At 40.2% G+C, this 24,688-nt stretch overlaps 1 protein-coding gene across 1 annotated transcript in view; it reads right to left on the bottom strand.

The window, feature by feature from the left end:
- Bmx (BMX non-receptor tyrosine kinase) overlaps positions 1 to 24,056 on the bottom strand; it is a 55,953-nt gene extending 31,897 nt beyond the window's left edge. Inside the window, exons 1-7 of the mRNA XM_034485389.2 lie at positions 23,922 to 24,056; positions 15,037 to 15,183; positions 14,059 to 14,163; positions 12,075 to 12,156; positions 6,989 to 7,108; positions 5,446 to 5,510; positions 834 to 1,006 (exon numbers count right to left, since the gene is read on the bottom strand). Coding sequence (XP_034341280.1) covers positions 834 to 1,006; positions 5,446 to 5,510; positions 6,989 to 7,108; positions 12,075 to 12,156; positions 14,059 to 14,163; positions 15,037 to 15,183; positions 23,922 to 23,924 — 695 coding nt within the window. The 5' untranslated portion in view covers positions 23,925 to 24,056. The remainder of the gene's footprint in view (positions 1 to 833; positions 1,007 to 5,445; positions 5,511 to 6,988; positions 7,109 to 12,074; positions 12,157 to 14,058; positions 14,164 to 15,036; positions 15,184 to 23,921) is intronic.
- Positions 24,057 to 24,688: the final 632 nt, after the last annotated feature.

The following is a 24,688-nucleotide window of genomic DNA, read 5'->3' as shown; positions in this document are numbered from 1 at the left end:
AAGGCACTTGCTTTAAGTAAAAATAGTGAGGGTGAGAAGAGTCAAGGAATAAGAGCATAAAAGGAGATAAATGATATGTCAGAGATCTGCTCTGAGTTTATTCTGTGTAGAGACTGACATCAACAGCCCTCGGCAAGGAAGCTGACATCTCTGAGAATGACAGGCAGTGGACAGTATGGTGGGGCTGAAGTCTGAGGCAGCAAAAAAAGGAAGGGATAGCACTTGACCCTTCCTACATGATCTGGTTGCCATTCTGTTAAGCATTTATTGAGCATCAAGTATGGAACAGACCCCAAAGATAGATTCCCTTTCAATGTGCTTTCAATTCTGAGTTTGGATAGCATCATTGGTGGAAAACCTGAATGAACTAAGTAAGCCTAATGTAAAGGCACCTTTTTTTTTTTTTTTTTTTTTTTTTTTTTTATAAGGGAGACCTTTTACAGATTCTATGCTTAGGATTAGGCAGTTATTTGGAGGAATTGAGAGCAAGAAACGGAAGGACTAAAATGCTAAAACTATCATGAGGAATCTTAGATAAGATCATTGAAATCTATACTCTCAGCTCCAGAGGGGCCGCTTGGCTTCTCTACTCTTTTGGTTCAAGTACCCAATGTTTCTGGAGATGACCACCCTAGTTCAGCTACCAGCTTTGAGGCTGTAGTCTGAGGCTATTGGGGCAATAAACATATTCTGTATTCTGTATTCTGTATTCTGTATTCTGTATTCTGTATTCTGTATTCTGTATTCTGTATTCTGTATTCTGTATTCTGTATTCTGTATTCTATATTCGATATTCTATATTCTATGCAGTCAGCTTAAATGCTTAGCTTTACCTTTTCAGTTTTCTTACTTGCCACCAGTCAGGGCAGTCTTCCCTTGGAATATAGCGTATGTTGATGGTTGGCTGGGAACCATAGCTTTTTGAGTGGCTGTCATATTGAGGTGGAATGGCACTTGAAGATGATGCATCCATTTTGAGAACAGGAACTGCCCTTGGAATCTTCAGCTTTGGAAAACAAGAGATTTTATAATATTACAAAAGAGACACAGACCCATGAGCAAAATATATCAGTTCCTACACAAAAGAGGAAAGATGGAAGAAAAGAGGGAGGCACAGAAACAATAGTACACATCAACAAGGATGTAGAGCCACAGTTCACTCATGCTTTTGTTAGTTGGAAACTCGTTTGCAGAATGTTGTAAGGATGGCTGTCTATATCCTATAGCAGCAGCAATTATATGCTATATCCAGCAGCAAAAACCCAAAGATGTATAAAAATAATGGCCATAGTAGAATAATTAGAATTTGAAAAATGTCAAATAATTATCAATATGATAAGATAGAAAATATATTGTCAGCTACAGTAGGCTAAAAAAATGGCTTCCCCAGATGTCCATGTCCTGACTTGCAGAATCTTTGAATATTTTGCATGGTGAAAGAGATTCTGCTGGCTATAACTAAATTAAGGTGTTTTTGATGGAGAGATTATTCTGAGAGACAGAGATGAACCTGATATGATCAGACCATGCCAGGATTAGGTAGAACATGTGTCCATGTGAGCAGAGGCAGAGACCAGAGGAGCTGCTGCCCCTCCAGTGCTGAAGATGAAGGAAGGCATCTGGGACCACTGCAAATGGCAGCCTTCAAAAGCTGAGCAAAGCAAGCAAAGATTGCCCCTACAGCTTCCAGAAGACACAATGAGCTAGACCCGTTTTAGGCTTTTGAAATTCGGAACTATGAAGCAATAACTCAACAAATTATGTTGCTTTAAGCTACCAAATTTGTGGTAATTTGTTAGGGCAAAAAGAAAAAACAGTTCAGTAGTATAACCATATGATAGAATTCTTTCTATATGCAATGAGAATAAAATTTAACCACTTTGAAAAATAAAACCTCTCATAAACTGAACCAAAAAAGACAGTCATGTTACTGTGTAATCTATCTCTATGCCTATCTATCTATCTCTATGCCTATCTATCTATCTATCTATCTATCTATCTATCTATCTATCCATCCATCTATCTCTCCTCTGTGAGTGTCTGTCTGTCTGTCTGTCTGTCTGTCTGTCTGCCTGTCTGTCTGTTTATCTCTGTGTGAGAAGTGTTTGGGCAAATCAAACAAACAATCAATGAAGTTGAACATCTATCTATTTGGGTAGCAATTGCTCTTGACTAATGTGCTAACTGAAATAAAACCTGAGTACCACTGGCATTTCCCGATGTTCTGTTTCTTAATCTGAATGTGTTTATGCAGATTGGCTCAGTTTTTGAAAATTTACAAGCTGAGCATGTTTGTGTGCTTTTCTGAGTGTACATTAGACTCTAATTAAAAATTCATTCTGTATGAACCCTAAATTTGATTTTTCTTGCATTTTCTTTTTCTTTCTTCTCTCTCTCTCTCTCTCTCTCTCTCTCTCTCTCTCTCTCTCTCTCTCTTTCTTTTTTTTTTTTTGTTTCAGGGATATCGTTTATCTGGAGTTGAGGATTTACTGTCCTAGAACTACTTGTTACAAAGGATCCCATCGTTGATAAAATTCAAAGAAGGGTTCTCTTCAAAGGTAAATGCATTATAAATTTATTCAAATGTAATCTAAGCAGAATGCCCATAGGGTTACCCCTCCGCAGTTCAGAAAATTCTCTTTCTACTAAGTACTACAAGTACTGTAGTCACACGTGTGCACTCATGCACACACAAACTTGCGCACATGTACACCCATATGCACACGTGTGCATGAGGGTGGAGGGGGAGGGGGAGAAAAAGTGGGGGGAAGTGTCTGCATATGTCTTTACGGTGCCATCTGCTCTGTGTATCCATCTCCCTATGCCCTTTGTCTTACAAAAGCACCAGCCTTCAGCCTTATGATCCACTCTTGCTCTGTATGACCTCGTCCTATACATTATGTTTGAACACATCTTGACCTATACATTATGTTTGAACACATCTTGTTTCCAAATAATGTCACATTTTGAAAATCTGTATGGACATGAAACTGGATGTATAAAATTCTAATGTATTTTTATAATGAGTTGCTTTTGTCAGTTGTGTTGATTCAGGAAAATGATATGGATTTTTATTAGAAGGAGAAACATAACCAGAACTTAAAACACACCGTAGACACCATTTCAGATGACATCCTAGGGAACCCAGAGGTCATTTGAAATACCTCTTAGGATTTGAAGAGGCTGCCACTTGCCTGGGAACCCTAAGAACAGAAGACTATGGCTACTAGCAGAAGAAATAGGCAGGTAAGTTGCATATATTTTAATGATCTAGAGATGTCAAGGTATTGTTTGTTTTTCTGTAGAAAGGCCCCATCCCTGGTTACAAGTTAGTTAGAAACCATCTTGAAGGGAATCTATCTAAAATAGGTGAGATAACCCAGTGTAAAGCTTGGGGTTTGGCAAATGCTTTAAAGGTTGAGTGTCAAGACATCTTTCCTGTCATAAAGTTTCATTTGGATCTGCCCCCTCAGCTGAGAAGTGGTACAGTTCTCTCATAAGATTAAGATGTTTTGGAAAACTCATGCAGCTGCCATCACTACTAGATGATAATAAGACCACATATAGCTATGTAGGTATGTCATTTTTTTTTTCATTATATTCTGTTACTTGGCTTTGCCCTGAAAGGGTCAGAAGGCCCAGTGATCCCACAATCTCTGCCCCAAAGCAGGCTGCCAGTTTCTGCATACATACCAGAGCAAGGTAAAGGCAAAAAGTTGTAACTTAGAAAAAGGTAGCTATAGCAGCAGATGGAGAAACTTTGGAGGCTGGCTGTTGTTGTTGTTGTTGCTGCTGCTGCTGCTGTTTTGTTTTGTTTTCAAGACAGGGTTTCTCTGTGTAGTCCTGGCTGTTCTGAATACCACCCCCGCCCCTCTCTCAACCGGGCTGGCCTCCAACTCAGAGATCTGCCTGGCTCTGCCTCCTGAGTGCTGAGATTAAAGGTGTATACCACTGTCCCCAGCTCTCTTTGGTGGTTGTTCTAATGACCAGTAATTGGGGAGATTTTTATCATACTACAGTGACTGGCAAACTATGGAGTCTGTCTAAGAATTTATCTGGAGGCAGAGAGTTGCATTAAATGGCTTGGGGTAAATAACAGAGGAAATGAATTATGCTGTTTAATGTTTCATATTCCATAGACTCTCATTTCATCACCAGGATACTTTCACAAGGTAGTTTTGTCCATGTTTCTAAGTAAAGAAACAGTATCTGTTATGAGTGATGCCGTTGCAAAGATTTCTCTCACATGAATGCATTTTTGGTGGCTATTTATAGGTTTACTGATTAGCAAAAGAGCTAGAAGTTAATAAATAATAAAATGTTATCACGGTTCTATGTTTGAAACATTATTTAATACTAAGTATAGATATAACTGATAGCTCATAGGTTTTTTTCTCTCTGCTGAGAAGTTAGTATGAAATCTACCTTTTCAAGTCTTGAATCTGGCAACTGTCGGTTTATTTACCATATCCTATTTGCAAAATACTTTTTAGTCTATTGACTTAGAGATAATTGCATACCTGTTGGAACATGGTCCGTGAATGAAGCTGCGTGAGAAGATTTCTGAAAGCTTGTAAGATAACTCCAAGGGAACAAGGCAAACGTTTTGTAACTTCTGTTTCTCCATAGTATGGGTTGTTCTTGGAATGTGCTTTCCTGCCCCTCCCAGGTATAGTAAATAGGAGTGGGTTTATTTCAGATTACTCAATATCTTACTTTTGTTGGTTCAAAGAAGTTTCCAAGCATGGTTTTCCTTGTGACCGTATACAACTTAAACTCATGTGACCTTTGTTCATGTGACATTCAACTGCCAGAATACCCTCAGAATGTAAATAATCTGATGCTCTGAATAAAGTTGGCTATTTCATGAGACTTTAGTCTGCCTCATTTTTTAGGGTCTGCTTCCCAGGTTTACGCCCCCAACTAGAGCAGCAATACACACTCATGTATACTGTTCATATATTGTTATACTATTCACGATGGCAAGGAAATGGAACAAGCACAAGTGTCCATCAACAGATGACTAGATAAAAATGTTATTCATATGCCCAATAGAATTTACAAAATCATGAGATTTATAGGGAAAAACTGGGAACTGGAAAGCATTATGCTAAGTCAAATAAGGCAGACCCAGAAAGACAAATGCTGCAAGTTTTCTCTCATATACAAAACCTAAATTCAGAACTATGTGTACATGTGTATGTATGAAAGCATATGTCTGTCTGTGCATAAATGTGTATAGATCATAGAAATAAAACAGAAATAAGTAAGAGAGAGGAAAGAAAATTTAAGGGAAAATAAGAAGTAATGGAATATATAGAACGCACATGCAGAATATGAAAGGGAAGCAGTGAGGGAGAAGAGAGAGGATAAATTAGGACAAAATAGAATGGCACATGTGTGCAAATAGTCCATCCTTAAAAAATAATTTAAAACCGGACTTACTACCCTCTCTGGAAAAGTGGGAGCTCTGTGTTTCTCATCACTGATTTCAATGTGCAGATCAGCATCTGAAAACAAAGAGAGCAAAGGAAAACACCTAGCACCGAGAATCAGAAAAGAAATGAAGCACATTCTCCAGATCAACTGAACTTGGATTTAATGTCTTTCTCATGTAATGCTCAATACAACCAGCACTCGTTCACCTCCAGCAACTGACATACTGCAATGCCTGAATGGAAAGTTCAAGTTCCTCTAAATCCAACAAGCAATTTATACCTCATTTCCACATGTTATTAAGAAACCAACTTACCTGTACAGAATGACCAATCACTTTAAACAAATCCTGTAATGCTAGCCATCATGTTGGCATGTGTGATTTTTAAAACTATCACACTTTTAATTTGTATTTTTTTGCTATTTTTAAAAAGCAAGGTTGTTTCATGACGTTTCATTTTGCTTTTTTTATATAAGAAGAAAGATTGATCTCTTTCTCTGTTTCTCTGTGTGTGTGTGCATGTGCACACGTGCATGGGTGTGGGGGGTTAAAACAGGGTTTCAGTGTGAGAGTTAGTCTTAAACTTGCTATGTAGCTCAGACTACTTTCAAACTAAGATTTTCTTGCCTCATCTCCTGAGTACCATGATTACAAATATACGCCATTATGCCTGCTTATCTGGGTGTTTTGCTTGGATTTATCCGTGTACCACATGCATGCAGTGTCTAAGGAGGCTGGAAGAAGACATTGGATCTACTGGGACTGGAGTTACAGATTTTGAAGTGCCAGGTGAGTGCTGGGAACCTGACCCAGGCCCTCTCTGGAAATGCAGCTGGTACTCTTAACTACTGAGCCACCTCTCCAGTCAGTCATTTTCTTTCTTTTAAAGTATTATTTATTATGTGTATATGAGTACACTGTAGCTGTCTTCAGACACACCAGAAGAGGGCATCAGATCCCATTACAGATGGTTGTGAGCTACCATGTGGTTGCTGGGAGTTGAAACTCAGAACCTCTGGAAGAGCAGTCTTAACTGCTGAGGCCATCTCTCCAGCCTATCATCAAGTGGGAGACCTAGCAGTATGATTTGTGGTGATATGCTCACCACATTTTAATTCTAATGAGTTTGTTTTAAACTAGAGAACTATGATAGGCATTAATGGGTCATTTCTTGACCCATGTTTTCAATCTTTTATTAAAACGTTTTCATAAAGTATATTTTGGTTATATTCTTTTCCTTCCCCCAATTCATCCCAGATTCTCCCCACCTCCCTACCAATACAATTTTATGTTCTTTTTCTCTGTTTGTATATTATGGCTTCAATTTTAAGAACATTTCTCATGACATAAAAAACAGGCATATATTAATATTGAGGGAGTACGATTCAACTGACACTAAAATTAGACTTAATTTTTAACTTAGCATTCACAAAGCTGTATTACTATGATGTCAATCAATATGGCATATTTTGCTTTTGGAAGACTAATCTGGCATTGGGCAGACTTGACCTAGTGGCCCTCCACCCTACCCCAAGGTCCCATCACACATACATGCTTCCCAGAGAGTGCATCCCGGGGCTGCTTTGCAGCTCTGCTGGCAGCACAGGAACTTCCCATCCACAAAGAATCCACTGTGATACTTGATCAATAGATGGGGATTGCCCCGTATCTCTGAAGGGCAAGCAGAAAGGATACAAGATATAAGCAGACATAGGCCAGGAGAAGCAATGTAGTAAGTAAATACTATAATCTCAGTACAATGGCAATCACATTTACCCAGTGTCTACTAAAGCAGTTGTTTTTCACCAGGAAGTTAATAAACTCAAAGAATAAACAGAAACTACAACACAATCCACAGTCTAACTATAGCATAATAATGTATCATTCTGACATAAATGAGTTAGGAAAAATGCATACACTGGCTAGCTTGCCATTAAGAGTTTATAAGTACATATGCAAAGGTCCTGAATGGGTTACAGCACCTGATGTTCTTTGATGGGAGAAGTAAGCTAGGTGGTAGGTCTAGATCTTAGGAACAAAAGAGTTTCTGAGAGCATGTCCTTACTATGGGTTTTCATTTGGAAAAAAGTTTTAAAGGTACATGCGCTATATATCCTTTTTCCACCTGTTCCTTAGACCCACCAATTGTTAACTATAATATTTTCTGTTTCTTTCTTTTAAGACACATGTAATTTTTGTTCTAAAATTTTATCATTATTATTTAATTAATAATTTAGGGTGAATAGGAGATATATGGCTTGAATAATGTCACCCATAAATATTTCCCCACAGTTTCTATTACCAGGGGTATTCGCTTACCTAACTATAAAGCAAATTGTCAATTTCAGGAAATTGGATATATTTTATATTTGATTTTCTCTGATTGTTCAAATAATGTTCTTTAAATTACTTTTTTTGTGATCGAAATTCTGGTCCAGCATTATGTATGAAATTTAGTCATTTAGTTGTCCTTGAGCTAGAATAGTTTTTTTGTCTTTTCTTTGTCTTTCATAACTTTGACATCCTTACTCTAAAGGATAAATAATTTGAGGGAGTGGGAAGCCACCTTTTTTTGAGACAAGGTCTCATGTATACAAATCTAACTTTGTCTCACTATGTAGCCAAAATGACCTTGACTCTTGACTGTCTTGCCTCCACATCCCAAATGCTGGGACTACAGGATTCCACTACCACAGCTAGCTAGAGGCTACTTCTCTAGGATATGAGTACATTAGAGAGGAGGAGCTAAGGGTGCAGCTTGGTGGTGGGGCACCTGCCTAGCAGACACCAAGTCCTGGGCTCCATCTCCAGTAGTGGAAAAGTGAACCATGAGAATAAGACAGTGTTAGACTAGACAAAAATACATTCTAAACTTAAAATGTTATACTCTATGTACAGAAAAATTAATGAGTTTTGCAACACAGCAGAGAAACCTTCCAAGGATTTAGTAGATAATAGCTCAAGAAGCATCTTTAGTTGGGGAGAGCTGGTTCTATGTGTGACTCCAACTCTTTCCTCTTGATTTTATATTCATCTAAAAAATCCTCAACTTTGAAACCAAGAGAGTCTTATTCCTCCTTTATTAACTCAACCTAAGGAATAATAATAATTAATATTGTGCTGGATCACTGAGGGGTATAAAATACTTTGCATAAGACTTTGGCATCAGTTGTTCATTTAATAGGTTTTAGTAATGACATTTACTTAGTACATCTCAGTTTAGTTTAGCTGAAAATGCTGGCCCCAAGGAAAAACTAATGAGCATTAGAGGTTAATTATGACAGAATGAATTAAGATCATAAAATACTAATTTCTGATTTTAGTCCCAAATAACCATTGGAATCCCATATGCTTTCTTTCCGTGTAAGTTGTTGCTCATTAATGTGTCAAGATTTTTAATGTTTTCAATGAAAAGGATTTAGTTTCCTGGGTAACTATTTCACCAACAATGTCCAAAAGTCCACATTGCAACAACTCCCACACTTAATGATATTTTTAAAACTGTATTGACTTTATGTATTTTTCCTCATGTGCATCATTTGGTCTACCCAACAGCCCAAGGATTGATTGTTATCGCTCTTATAGAGTTAAATAGACTGATATGCTGCAAACCGTTGACATTCAGTAGGGAGAAATATTTAAGTGAGAGAGCCTTTGTCTTCCCATGGCATGTTAGTTTGCTAACTTGATGACAGTGTCACTGCCTTCTCTATCCTCCAGTACACAGATTGGAAAGGAAAAACATTGGGTACTGTTTTCCAATGTCTAGTGTACACAGAGATGTGTAGTGAGAATTCTGGAACTTAATTTTCGGTTCTTTTAAAAATGCAGAAATGTTATAAGAATATGCTTTCATTTTAATTCCAGATGTGGGGATATGGGGGTTGCTTTGGACTGTCCACAGCAGCTGACTGACTGTGATTTGCCTCATGCTCTAGCAGAGGTATGGTTTTGCCAGCAGCAGATAGTTTCTGTGATTGTGTAATGTTTGGAATCCTGAGAACTTTTCAGAGGTTATGTGAATGCTAGGGCCTCAAGAGGCGGGATTGGTGGTTGGTGGTCATTCAGTGGAGTTGGTTGTGATTTGTTAGCAGTCATGCTCAAAGAAGAAACAAGAAGAAAGAAATTAACTTAGGGATCTCTATTTCTTTCTCTCCACTCTATCCTTTCTCTCCTATCTAGTGATAGGGGGTGAAACTCAGGGGGATAAAGTGTGGGAAAAAGAAGAACCCCCCAAAGTAGCAAAGAACAGCTACAGATATGAGTCATAGTACTAGGAGATGTAGCATGAACGGAAGTTTTGGGGGACAGGAGAGGCTTTGAGGACAGATTATAATCTTTCACTAACCTGTAAGAATGGTAAAACAGAAAGCTAGAAGGAACCTGTGTCCCTGACATCCACCAGTGGCTACCTAATCCCAAGACTGCCTGCCTTGCACTCTCTGTGGGAGAGACAGTAAACATGGATTTATTCCAATGACTGTTTAATGTCTTTTCTCCTCAAGTACAAAGAGGAGGTATTCTCTTTCAGTTAACAGGTACACACTTTCTGTTGTTCATTACAGCACCACTAGGAATGGAGACACTACAATTTTGTGAGGGACCAAAAGACGTATTGTTGCTCGTCTCTTTGTTTGCCTTTTCTATTCATAAACCCTCATGTGTATTACCCCATCCCCTCCCCAAAGCCTGGACAACATGTGTAGTTCAAAAAAAATAAATGGAGACATAGGGGCTAAACAAGAGCTGAATATAGGAAGTATCTACATGACAACTGAGCTCCAGGAGAGTCTTTCGAAAGATGAATGGCTGGGAAGCAAAACCTTAGGGCTCCTCCTGGAAGGCCCATTATAATAACCACAATGACCTATGTGTAAATAATATGCTTCTCATTTACAGGTCAGGAAACAGAGGTACACTATATAACAGATGTGTTATATAGTGTGTGTGTTTGTGTGTATGTGTGTGTAATATATATATATATGTATGTATATATATATATATATATATATATATATATATATATATATATATATGAGAGAGAGAGAGAGAGAGAGAGAGAGAGAGAGAATAAGTTCACCTGACCCTGACAGAGATACCCATCTAACTTCATTGAAATTATTATAGATATGAATAATGAGGGACTATGGACTGCTTCACTGTTCTACAAAATAGATTGTTAAGTACTTTCACATAAAGGGAAAATGGAGAAGTTTGTGTGGGAAAGGATGTATTTGCATTAATGTGAAATGGGTGTGTGCAGTGGGAAGTGTACTGTGATATTGCCATCACCTAAAAGTAAATGTGAAATAAAATTTTCCTCTGTCTAGGATGTTAAAACCTGAAGCTGCACCAGTAGAGCCACTAATTTGAGTTACATATCATCCTTACAAACATGACCTTTTTAAAAACCAAAAAGATTGTAGAGGAAAACATCATGGTACCAAATTAATAATAACAATCCTCTTCCTTATTATTGAAGCAGCTTAAAACTCACAAATAAAATCTTTATAGTGGGACAGAAAGTGAAGGAGGGGCCGTCCAGAGACTGCTCCACCTGGGTATCCATTCCATGTGCAGTCGCCGAAGGCAGATGCTGATGTGGATGCCAGGAAGTGCATGCTGACAGGAGCCTGATATAGCTGTCTCCTTAGAGGTCTGCCAGAGTCTGACATATACAGAGGGGGATGCTCACAGCTAACCATTGATCTGATCAAGGGTTTTCCAATGGAGAAGTTAGAGAGAAGACTGAAGGAGCTGAAATGGTTTGTGGCCCCATGAGGAGAGCAACAATACCAACCAACCAGAGCTCCTAGAGTCTAAACCACCAGCCTAGGAGCACATAGGGAGGGACCCATGACTACAGCTGTATATGTAGGGGAGGATGGCCTTGTTGGGCATAGGTAGGAGAGGAGGTCCTTGGTCCCATGAAGGCTGGATGCCCCAGTGTGGGGGAATTCGAGGGTGAGGAGCTGGGAGTGGGGGGGGGGGGCACATCCTCATAGAAGCAGGAGGAGGGGGAATGGGATAAGGGGTTTCTTGGTGGGGGGAATGGGGAAAGAGGATAGCATCTGAAATGTAAATAAAATATTCAATAAAAATTTTAAAAAAATCTTTATCAAATTCTCAGTTTGGGGCAAAATAATATTGACTTCGGTTAAAATATAGTGATTTTAAAAGTTGGATTCAGGTAATTGAATTTTGAGATTCCCATTATAAGGTTTTGTGGCATTCGGCTGTTTTCTTTTAAACTTGTGTAAAAAATGAAGATTAATAATACCCTTGTCCATAGAGATGTCAAGAGGATTACGCGCCACACGTGCTTAATAGAGTGGCTGGCAAGTGGCAAGTACCCAGCATTTGTTAAGGCTAACTGTTTATGAGCATTGGCAGTATGGTCCCAACAGGACTTGAAGCATGCCAGGAAATACAGTTGGCCTGCCCCTTGTGCCCACCCCTACCCTCCCCCACTGTGCCCAGGGAAGACACAATAGCTAGCTCTGTGCTCAGTGTGAAAGCTATGGTGATCCCTGGGCTTCCTGCCTGCAACACTGAGAAAGCAAAAGCAAGCATGAATACAACCCATTGCCTGAGCAATTGGAAAACAATCCAAGCCTTCATTATAGCATTTGGTTACCTTTTTGTAGTGCTTTCAACCACTGACGTCGGCTCTCTTCATTCGACGCATAGACATAAAGAAGCCCATCTTTGTACACAATCTGGATGGGGGAAAAAAAGCAATGAATTTTGATACAAGTGTTTCATGGTTCAATCTGGTGTACCTGTAAATTTTTACATTATCAGAAATAAACCTTTTTTTTCTCATAGAACATATATTAGCTTTGGAATTGCATTTAATATGGTAAACTACATATTTCTCTATCTTCCTAACCAGTAGAAGTATTTGATGAGGTTGGAGAGATGGCTCAGTGGGTAAGGAAAGCAAGGCACGCTGTGTACAAACCTGCAAACCCTGTCCTCTGGAAGTCACAGAGTGGAAGATTCCTGAAGTTCCAAGATCAGTAGGAGATCCTATCTCAAGAGAATCAGCTGGACGGTGGCAGAGCCAGGACACCTGGTATCATCTTGCCTCCACAGGCAGAACACCAGATGCCCTCCTCTTGTACCCAAGTGCTTATACACCAGCCCCAGTTTGAAAATTACAATACCCACATTGGGTCGGGCTTCTTGTACAACCGAAAAAATAATATATACCACTTAAGAAAGATCTCCTAGTGGCTGGGCTCATCCGACTTTAATAGTTTTCCTTTTATTTATATATGAGTATGTGGTTTTTTTTTTCTAACAAATGAGCAAGTAGACTAAGGGATAAGTTGTGATGGGGGTTTGTTTTGTTTTGTTTTGAGACAGGATTTCTCTGTGTGGCTTTGGTTGTCCTGGAAACTCCCTCTGTATACCAGACTGGCCTCACAGAGATCTATCTGCCTGTCTCTACTCCAGTGAGTGCTGGGATTAAAGGCATGCACCATCACCACCACCCCAGCTAAATTGTGATGTATCTTTATAGGTATATAAACGCAAGTAGTGGGCTAATAACTCTGTAGGGCTAGAAGACATTTGTGGCTTTGAGTAGGCTCTGTGTCACTGCTGTGTTTGAGGTTGCCTCCATGGATACCCTCTCCCTTGGTTTTCCCTAACTGGGTGATAGTTTTGTAGTAGGTCTGACTTGGTTGAAACAAAGGCACTTTGTCTAGTATGGGACTATTTAAAATTCTTTGGGGGCTATGGGGTCAGCGAGGTGGCTCAGAAGGAAGGGTGCTTAGCCATCAAGACTGATGACCTGATTTTGATCCCCTGAAACCCACATGGTGGAAGGAGAGAGCTGACTCCTACAAGCTGTCCACTGACCTACACATTTATGCTGTGGCATGTGGGAGCATACCATACACACACACACACACACACACACACACACACACACACACACTAAATGCTTTTTTTAAAAAATATGCTTTGGTGTAAAATCAAAGTTGGTTAACTTGAAATGCAGAGCCCTTCATAGTAGAGCACCACCTGCTTCTCTAGGCAGGTCTCTTTCCTTCTCTTATTTTAGCCTCCAGTGCCTTTGCACTTGCTGTTTAGTGTGTTCTGCTATCTCCTCCATCTCTGCTAGTTAAAGTCCTTTGGTCCTTCCCAACCCAAGTGTGAACCCCAACAGAACCTTTTCCTGACATATTGGAGTGAAGAGCAAGGAATGTATTCCATCAACCTCTATCTTAACACTCACTCTCCCTGTATTATGACAGTCTATTTTGCCATCTCCTTGGAGACACTTGGGGCGGGGTTGGTATTTAATCCTGCATAGCTTCCTACTTGCTGTTACCCAAGAGAAGAGAGACACCCCACAGTGTTCCATAAAAGAGATGGGTAGACCAGAAGCAGGTCAGACTTACAGTGTAAGCAGGTAGTTTACACTCTCATCCTGCTTCTTTCCCTTTGAGAGAAGCAGATTGGCCAGGAGGGTTCTGATAGACTGCCAGCACACACTAGGGGCTATTCCAAACATTATCAATGTCTTGAGGGGTCATTTTGCAATGGTTATTTTCCTGGGCACAGTGAACTAACAATAGAAAATATTAAACAGATGTTCCCCGGTTTACCTGAAATGGGTACTGTCTCTCCACAGGTGTCTGCTCCTCAAGGTTGACTTTTTCTACACATCTGATTTTCTTAATTTCTATTGATCCTTTCCTGCTTCCTCTTTTCTGAATTCAAAAAGCAAACCAGAAGCTATATCAGGTTGGCGTGTCATGGTGAGCAGGGAAAAGTACACAGCTAGAGTTAACATCTGGAGGGGGACTAAGGGAGGGATGTGGAAGTCAACAGAGACACATGTTCTGTTGCTCTATGGCTTTTGCAATCATATTTCTAAACTCTGAACACATGCCCACATGCTTCTCCAAAGGCAAGTATCTGAGCGACAGTTAACAATCTTATTTGAGAATGGTGTAATAGTTATTGAAATCCCCTGCCAAGTGGTGAATCGTGAAATCAAAGTTTAATACCATGAAGTATCTTCACTTCAAGTTGGTTTTTAATGGTGTTTTGGGTTTCCCCCCATGCTCAAGTTCTTAGCTACACAGAGATGTTATTATTTCCACTACTGTTTTATGGCAGCATTGCTCACCCTCAGCACTATTATTAACATTTGAGGATGGATAGCTCTTTGGTGTGAAGTGTGACGGTGAGCTGTAGGGTATTTTAGTAGTATCCTCAGTGTCTGTCCACCAGATGCTCATGGGGCTTCCCTATCGGTCCCCAGAATGAGTTGTGACAGCTGACATATCTCTAATCATTGTCCAATGTCTTCCAGGAAACACAAATTACTTTACCTGAGAACTACTGTGGAAGTCATGTTATGATTGGTCTTAATAAAATGGATAAGTAGTTTCCCATCCTTTCTCTTGATATTGCATACTTTGGTTAAAGAGAGGCAGTGTAATATGTTAATACAAGCTGATCTTTACTCATAGCTAAGAACGCTCGTGTTCTTTCATTATAATCAAGGACTTTGTAGAGACTTTGGAAGAATAATAAATAGCACAGAACAAGGAACAAGACATAGCACAAAACCTTACCATTTTGTCATATTCATAGTAGGAAAGGCTTGCTTTAGTTAGAACAAAAAGCCGCTCCTTGTAATTATTTGGTGACATTTTCTTCTTTTGCTGTGACCTTTTGAGAAGCAGTTCTTCCAGAATGGATTTACTATCCATATTGTCGTCCTAAAGAAAAGAGTTGAAATGATTGCAGCATCTAGCTAGGTCCAGGAAGAATAAAGATGCCGATTTCTAAATGTAAGGCTGATTAGGATTATAGAATAGACCATGAATCCCTTCGAGTTTCCTTCTGTGTTTGTTCTGAGTTTTGCAGGTATACAGCTTTTCTACAGTATATTACTTCCTCCTTGACTCATGTCCCACTCTGTATTGTACAGTTAGAATGTTTGCACCATCTTCCCAACTAAATGGTCTCTCCTGTTGAAACACTCTATGCACACTTATTGAATTGAGTAGGAGATAGTAAAATCTTTTAAACTATACTCCATCTATTAAGTAACTGATAACTGGATTTCCTTCCATGCCTGTGGCCAGTGGTTTCAGTGGATTATCCAAATCACCACAAACCATCGGTATGTGAGGAACATTCAGCACCCAGGATCAGAACTGGGTCTTCTGACATGAAAGATGAAGGTATGTTTGACAATATCAAAATTAAATCACAGGAAGAAGATGGGTGAAAAGATGACAAAAATGTCAAAAGAGATGCAAAAGAGCAGCGGAGTAAGGACATTCACAAAGGAAATACTTTTCAGTCCCAAATTATGGAAAACATTAAAACTGAAGGTATTTAGGGAGAAAAAGAAGGGTCTCAAGTCCCTCTTTCTACTAAAACAGACAGTTTTAGTCTGGTATCAGTTCTGACAAAGAAAAGTAGTCCTGTTAATCCGTGGGCCACAGAGATAGACTTCATGTTCTTCTTAGCTTTGTGAGACTATAACATTATTAGCAGTTAATTGCCCAGTAGTTCTAATCTATCTTTGATGGTGTCAAGATAATTAAGTTTACTTACCTTAGACTCTGTGGAGCTGAAGTCTACATAATAACTTTAACTCTCAAGCTGTAAGCAGTACATTCCTGCTCTGAGGCACCATTTCCCACATTCCCCCTGACTATGCCAGGGACATGCATTAAAAGAGAAAGTATTTGCATCCTACTAACAACACTCTTGACCAGGAAGCACCAGCACAGACATTGTTCCCTTAGCACAGAAGCAGGTGCAGGCACGGAAGCAAACCCAGCCAGTCACTAGCCAGCCCTTCCTATTAGCCCAGGAATATGAGGAACCTACCACAGCAGGTAGTAGACAGAAAGGGACACTAAGAAACACAGGCTGGCATTCAATAAATCAGACCACAGAATCTAAAGTGGGGGATTAAGAAAAGCAGCTCTTTACGTGTATATACGTAGGTCGGAAGACTATGACTATTGAAACTATTCTCAAGAGCATTGCTTGATTAATGGGCAGATCACAGGCATTTCTATTTATTAGATAGAAGAAAATATTGCATACTTTTGCCTCTGGATATTGTTTTATAAATTTTTAAAAAGGAGGGGGGGACCAGTTCTTTTGTGAGTGTAGCATGGGACATGGTGATAAGACAGGGTAGTAGGTACACTAGGTAGGCATAGTTGCAAGGCACTTTTGTGTCGTATTTGTTTTCTACATTAAAAAACATTACAAGCTCTTCCCAATTTTCTCGTACGTGAGCAGCTAAAACAATATTTATCAAAGCCATCTATGAACTTAGCAGATTTGATCAGTGCACTGTTTTTAACAAGCAGGGCTTTATGTCAGGGGTAAGGGGCAGTTTTTCATGGCACTGCACAATGACTTGTATACTGTGATCTTTATTGAGCTTTTATGTTCCCCACATTATAGATGGGTCTGGAAGAAATTATACAGAAAGGATTAAGAAGAATTGTGAAATTCTCCATATACCATAAGGAATAGTATGAAGTAGAAAGGAAAGCTCTGAGCCCTTCAATGACATTCTACAATACATTTCTAAGAGTTTACAAGACTTCTGCTCCAGACAAGGTGTAACTTGTCAAATTTTAGCATCATGGTTCAGTTAATCCTGCCCTTTGTGAATGTTTTCTTTCACTTAAAAACACATAATACTTGCTTAGTCTACAAAACAGAACTCAAGCAGGCCTGAGAAAAAGATGAGTGTATCCCTAGATTATTTTTCTTTTCAGATATGTAGGCATGCATGCTTAGTGTCATTAACGTGGGCTCACATGCTGTGATGTGTGATTCTTATGTACCAAGCATTTGGTGTCATGTGTCTCTGAAATTTGCTTCACAGGGGCCAGGTCTTCAAGGCTCCAGTCTCTAAGGTAGACTCTCAGGTATGTTTACAGACCTGAAGTATCCCGTCTTGACAAGTCACACTTTTGCCATAGTCTAACAAACCCTCATGGCTTCTGTCCAGTTTTGGCCCTTCCCTTCTCTGTCTACCTGCTTCCTTACCCACTGTGGATTTCTTTCGTTCCAGAGGTGTCTGATGCACATGCTTTTGTGGGCACTGCACTCACATATGATTAAAAGTAAAATAAATTCTTCAGCTGTGGTGGCTCAGACTTTTAATCTTAGTGTACTGGAAGCAAAGGCAGGTGAATCTCTGAGTTCAAGGCCAGCTTTGTCTACAAAGCGAGTTTCAGGACAGCCAGGACTACACAGAGAAACCCTGTGTCAAAAAACAAAAACCAAAATCCACCAACCAACTGAGCAAACAAATAAAAACAACAACAACCTCCCTCCCCCCAAAACCCCTCAAAACTGTTCTTAAAGAGTTTTATGATGGCATTGCACACATTTATCCTTTTTTTTCCACCCAACTACCCTCCCCTAAATGCTACCTCTTCTTGTTTCCCACTTCCCTTGGACTTCCTCCTCTTCTTTTATAGTCTCCCTTCTATTCTCATGTCCTACATATACATGAACATTTATACGTACATGTACAGAGAAAGTTAAATCTAGATTTTTGCATGTTAGAGAAATGTGGTATTTGTCTTCTGAGTCTGTCTTATTTCATGGAATCAAATGATCTCTGGTCTCATTCTGCATGTGTCATGATTTCCTTCTTCTTTACAGCCAAATAGAGGTCCAAACTGAAAGCACTTCTGTGGTCCCACTTGCTACAGGAAGTGATACTCCATAAGGATTCATTTTTAGAAATGCGGCATCTCCTCCTTCTTATTATGATAACAGCTAAAGGGGCCTCTGGCACCCCTGTTGATTCACATGCCTGTTCAATAACCAGCAAGGTCTGATCTGCTCACTATTAGCAGAAGGAAGTCCCAGCAGAAGGTAAGAGTAAATGAAGCCCCTTTCACAGTACGCTGCCACATGAAACCCAGTTTGTATTAAACGAGAATCTATTTCCATACAGGAATGGGTGGGATTTGACTGGACTCTCATAATACCACCCACATAGACTAGAACCATCAATTTGCTTACCAAATAATCCATGCTGCCTATTTCCATACACACATTAAATACGCACAGGGGAGGCAAAACCAACCCTGGCAGAAATTAATACAGTGAAAGAAGCAACTATCATGCTACTAATCACATATATAAAAGCTACATGTTGCATTGGTATGACTCATAATCACCATGGTTATTTAAGCTTCACAAGGAAATGATCTTGTGAGAATGAGGACAACGTGTCAGTTCTCCTTGAGATGCTTGACCTTCAGTTGGCAGGGTGTCTGACACTGAGTGACGGAAATGACCCTGCGTGACAACAAGCATATGTAAGATGGGATTCAGGACTAATATGTAAGGCTGTTGTGCAGCAGTAGACTGAAGCACCTGAAGAGTTTGAAGTAGCTGAGACACCTGGACAAGGCAGGCTCCTTTCTTTTTCTAAGTTTTACTGACCCAATTCATAAAATGTGATCTGTCACAGCCCTCTTGCATGAAGCCAATTAAGTGAAAAACCTGGCATGCTATGGGCACCAAATCATGATTTCAAAAAGCATGAGATGTGAGAACTTAACAGAGCCCATTCATTTTACTATAAACAGCCTGTAAAGGAGAAACAATATTGTTTTATCTTAAAAAGTGTGTGTGTGTGTGTGTGTGACCCATGCATGTGCAGACATATGCACATGTGAGTATAGGTGCCATTGTAAGATCCCCATGGAGCTGGAGTTGCAGGCAATTGTGAGTGTCCAATGTAGATGCTGGAAACCGAGCTCAGTTTCTCTGCAAGATCAGTACAGGATACAGTCTTAACTGTAACTCCAGTCCCCAAAGAAAAAAAAAGTAAAATATGAAAGTTACTATATGATGGAGAACATTGATAATGAGCCTTGAAATACACACACACACACACACACACACACACCACACACACACACACACACACACACACACACACACACACAAGTTAGTACTGGTGACCCTTGCCAACATTTAAGGAGGGCTCACTGTATACCAGGCACTATTTAAGACATCAGAGGAATGTTTATTCATTGATTATAGTCATCCAGGGTGATGGGGTATGACACACGCCCATGCACACCTCAGGGGTAGGCTATTATAAATCCTATTAGGAGTTATACATTTGTTACATTTACAATAGAAAAATAAATTGCCCAGTTGTACTTTATATTATATTGGTAATTTGGCAGGTGCTGTTTAAGCTTATTAAACATGGATTCTGGAAGGCAGTTGACCTCCTGTCTCATAGTCAAGCATATTTTTGCCAAGTGCCCTCCAAAAATCCTTGCCCTGAATCAGACCTCCCCCTCCCTAGGCTCTGTAACAGAAAGAAGAAAAAAAAAAAACTGCAAGTAATGAAAAGTATTTAAAAATTCAGTTTGGCTGGACAGTGGTGGTGCGTGCCTTTAATCCCAGCACTCCGGAGGCAGAGGCAGGTTGATCTCTGTGAGTTTAAGGCCAGCCTGGCCTACAGAGTAAGTTCCAGGATGGTCAAGGCTACACAGAAAAACTCCGCCCCACCCCTAAACAAACAAACAAACAAGAAAACTCCACAAAAATTTAACGTCTTCCAGAATAGCTAAAAGAGCAACCATTTCCAACAGAGGTTACTATTGTTTATCTCAGGGTATAAAAATGCCTGCAGTGTGAATTGGGAAGCCAGAAGCTCACTGACAAGAGAGACTCAATCAGAAACTTCAGTCAGTTTTTGCAAGCCCTTTAATCCTAGTACTCAGGAGACAGAGGTAAGCGGATCTCTGTGAGTTTGAGGCCAGTCTGGCCTACAGAGTGAGTTCCGGGACAGCCAAGGCCACACAGAGTAACCCTGTCTTGAAAAACAAAAACAAAACAACAAACAAAGAAAAAAACCCAACACTCATTTGAAACTGAAAGTACAGCTATTGTAGATGATTTTCAGAACTGTCTAGAACACCTGCTAATAAGTCACACTGCTAATGTGTTGCAGTTGGTGTTTGACTTCTGGTCACTCAGCTCTGAAGTCTACATTCTTGACCAAGATACCAGTGACAGAAAACAGCATGGCTACTGTGGGATCTAAACCTGAGAAGACTCTAACCTAAACAGAAGGAAGCAGCCATAGCGTGGAAATGCTTGGGGTAACTTTTTACTAATAATATACTGAACCCTAACATCCTGAGCAACTTTGCTAAAACTACAAAGCAGTGATCTAATTAATAGCCCAGGGAGCTAGCGTTGGCTGTCTTGCCTTAGATGAGTTCATACTATGGCACTGGACATATTCAGAAATAACTGGGCATGGTGGCACATGCCTTTAGTCCCAGTACTCAGGAAGCAGAGGCAGGAGAATCTTTATGAATCCAAGGCCAGCCTGGTCTACATTCTGAGGTCCAGCCCAGCCAAGACTACACAGATCCTATATCAAAGAGAGGAAGACACACAGACACACAGACACACACAGACACACACACAGACACACACAAAGAGAGACACACAGAGAGAGTCAGAGAGAGAGAGAGAGAGAGAGAGAGAGAGAGAGAGAGAGAGAGAGAGAGAGAGAGAGGCAGAGAGGCAGAGAGGCAGACAGAGAAATGCAGAGAGACTCACATATGAGAGTCATCTCTATGTTCAACCAAAACTACTTCCAGCTTAATAAGGCACACTGTTGAGGGAACTAGGTATAAATATGGGTCTAATATGACCTGTGCAAGGAACTCTAAGAAAGATGTGACTTGGAAATAATCATTCAGCAGGATGCCTCAATACAGTGTTAGATAGTAAAACTCCAGGCATGTGTAGGGTACAGCACGAAAGTAAAGATGCTTGTCAATCATGTACAAGGCCCTGTATTTTATCCCTGGCTCCAGAAACACAGACACTGTAGGTGAATTATAATGCATATTTTGAATAGTGCTAAAAATATGCAGCCTTAAAAGTGGGAGTAAATGGCAGGTAGGAAAGAAGATGGGAGCTGGAGACAGGAGATGAGATGCATTTAAATGGGCCCAGTCAGTAGCTCTGGCATCGGAAACCTCTTCTCTGAATAGTTCAAGGTGGTTTTTAAGGCTTTGTTCTTTAAAAGGAGAGCTGAGGCAGCACTTTCTTACCCTTTTCTTGTTTTATTGTCTTCTTTTACATGTCATTTAGCTATAGATTTTGATTGATTGGTGCTAAAATATTAAAGTGATAAATGTATTAGACATGCAGGAAGACTAGTCAGGAGAAAGGAGGTACTCTAAATAAAGATTGGGCAGGGGTCTGAAAAAGAGATTGGAGAGTCCTGTGACAACTTAAATAGTCAAATATTTGCCCAAAGTTGGCCCTGTTTATTCTTCTGCTAAACAACTGAACATAATACAAGGGTAAGTTTTAAGCGAGAACAAGAAGTACAATTCAGAATCAGGCACAGTGGCTGAACAAAGCTGGTGCCGGCTTTCAGCTCTGTAGACCCAACAAGTCCCTATTTCACACGATACTGTGCAGGTCAAAGTGTTACAGTTGATCTTGGCACAAGATAGACAGAAAAACTAATGTCAACACTCACATCCTTGGCATTTTGGAAGACCAAACGCTGACTGCTCTGAGATAAGCTTATGAAAACAAGGCAAACTTTATTCTCACCAAGAGAAAATTCCAGTGCTACTTCTGTGGGAGATCATTGGCTTTGCACATAAGATTCACCTTCTGTGCCTCCTAGAGGATTTCTAAGCCACCTTTTCTTATTTTGAGCAACCTCTTCCTTTTGGCCTTCCTCCCCTCCCACCACCACTCCCTCTAGGCATATTCATCAGAAAAGGAAAAAGTGTTAAATATATCAGCTAGCATTGGCTTAGCATCTATCACACATTATTTAGCATTATTAGTTGTTTAGCAGAAGAATGTAGATTGGTATAGACAAGAGTATCACATATGGATAGGTTCAAATCTTTCTCTGTCTCTCTGCAACCTGACATATTACCTAACTCTGCTAAACCTCAGTTTCCTCATCTGTAAATGGAGTAAAAACAATAACTGCCTTGAAGGGTTTTGAGAAGTCGTGAGAAAATGGCAGTGCCCTGCCCAGCACCATAGGAGATGAGGCTTCGACACGCCACTCTATAGTTACATTGAAAAATAGACCACAGCGAAGTCAGAAGACAGAAGACAATGATGTGTGCCTCAAAGATAATTTTTTTCTTTCTCATGTCCCACCTCCAAACTCTTTATGTATTCTCAAGTCAACAACCACCTGTTCCTTAAGTTTGTTACCAGCTCTCTTGAGGACTAGTTAACCTTCAAATCAGGTTGAATCAGCCCCTCTGGATAGTGTACCTGTACCACCATGAATATTTATCCAAACACATACATGGAAGTAACTCTAAGGGTGGTTCATGGTCCAATAGTATGATGAACTCCTGCAGCTGCTTAGAAAGCATACTCTTCGCTAATAAACTGCTGTAGTAAAGAACCTGGTACCCACACTCATGCAAGCAACCTTAAGTAAACTCCGTAGGTAAAAACACAGTAGAAAGGAGACTTGTTCAGAGGAAGAGCAGATTCCAAGGGAGTGAGAGGAAACAGGAGCTGAACTAAAGAAACACCTGATGAAAAGTATTTTACATCTGTGTGTAAACTTGTCAAAGAGTAAATTAAAAATGTAAAGAGTGCAGCTGACTCTGGGGACTCTTGAGAACTGACAGAAAGCATGATTTGTTTGCAGTAGTTTTTTAAAAGTCCAGTGAAATCCTCTTAGCTAAGCAAGAACTCTAATTCTATGTCCGTGGGAACCAAATGTACCGTTTGTCTCCCACATCTCTCTTTCCATCATGAACATTCTTGATTTCTGGTTTACGGAGAGTTCAGGAACAGAAAACCAAATACGTGTAGCTGAAAAAAGCATGATAAAAAGATAAAGAAAGGAAGGTACATCTAAAAGCTCTTGTTTTTATTCTTGTTGTTTGTTTGTTTGTTTTGTGAGCAGTTACAGAGACAACGAGAAATGTCATTGCCAGGGCAGCACAGAAAGAAGCGAGTGGAGAAAGTCAGCAGAGGAAAGAGCGCACAGCTACATCCAGCTGGCTGTGCTAGGCACCCTTCAGGCAGACTCTCAGAGTGAGAGTTTGAGCAAGGTGAAGAATTCATAGTGAAACTGTAGCAATTTAAGCCTCTGGTCCCCAAATTACAAGCTCCCTTTCAAGTCCCAGGGTCAGCCTAACACCTCTGTATTCATATTTTTTTTCATTTTTTATTAGATATTTTATTTACACTTCAGATGCCATCCCCTTTCCCCTTTCCCCCACCTTAGAAAATCCCTATCCCATGCCCCCTTTTCCTTTTTGCATTTTGTATTCATAATTTTGTGAGGTTTTTTTTTTTTTTCCCTGAGATGGACTTTCCAAAATTTAAAACCTCCAGGCCCCATAACATCTGTGTCTGAACCTAATCTGTAAGATACGATGCCGCATAGTCGCAGGCCACTTAAACGCACCATTTGGGCTAGTTCTGTCTCCCTGGGGTCCACCACGGTGAAGCTGCTCCTGCAAGAACTCAACCTTGGGCTGTCCTCTCTTCAGCAGCAGTGAATTGTGTCACATTTTTTCTGGCTGTTGGGTCAGAAATGGCTGTACGACTCAGTGCCCCCAAAGCATTTATTGTCCTGCAGAGCCTTACACAATCCCACAGGAAACCACGCTCAACACTTAGCCAACACTTGTTGATGTGATTGAATACAGTGAACACGGGGACAAAAGCATATTTCAGAAAGGGCTCTAATACTGATAACTGCAGCTCCTGCTTTTCCCAGGCAGCTCTTGGGGACATGTGATAACCCTGCCTTTGTTTCTAGAGCTTTGTGCTGGAAAGGACAAGAAAATATCTTGGTGAAACCCGACTTCTGACGCTGACTTCTCGCACAGTGGCCAGAGTCAGGAAATCATTAGGTAATGCTAAAGGGCACAGAGAATAAGCAATGAAAACTTCAAACCGGCACTTGGACAAAGAGAGGCCCGAGAATAAGAACTACACCCCCGAAGGTGCACAAATCCATGTTTGCAATAGTCCGTAAATATGGAACCCAATATAATGTCTCCCTCTGAAAATGGTTAAAAACTGGAGTCAGCCAGCCAGCCAAGCACGCCCTCTTCTTCTGAGACCAAACCTTGCTAAAGAAACGAGCTGTGGTTCCTGGATGGAAACAGTGGCTGGTGGGACCTGGATCTACAAACACCTCTTCCACTGCCATACTCAAGCCTGCGA

The sequence above is a fragment of the Arvicanthis niloticus genome, chromosome X (assembly GCF_011762505.2).
Source record: "Arvicanthis niloticus isolate mArvNil1 chromosome X, mArvNil1.pat.X, whole genome shotgun sequence".
Taxonomy (NCBI): domain Eukaryota; kingdom Metazoa; phylum Chordata; class Mammalia; order Rodentia; family Muridae; genus Arvicanthis; species Arvicanthis niloticus.
This window is presented reverse-complemented; position numbering and strand designations above follow the sequence as displayed.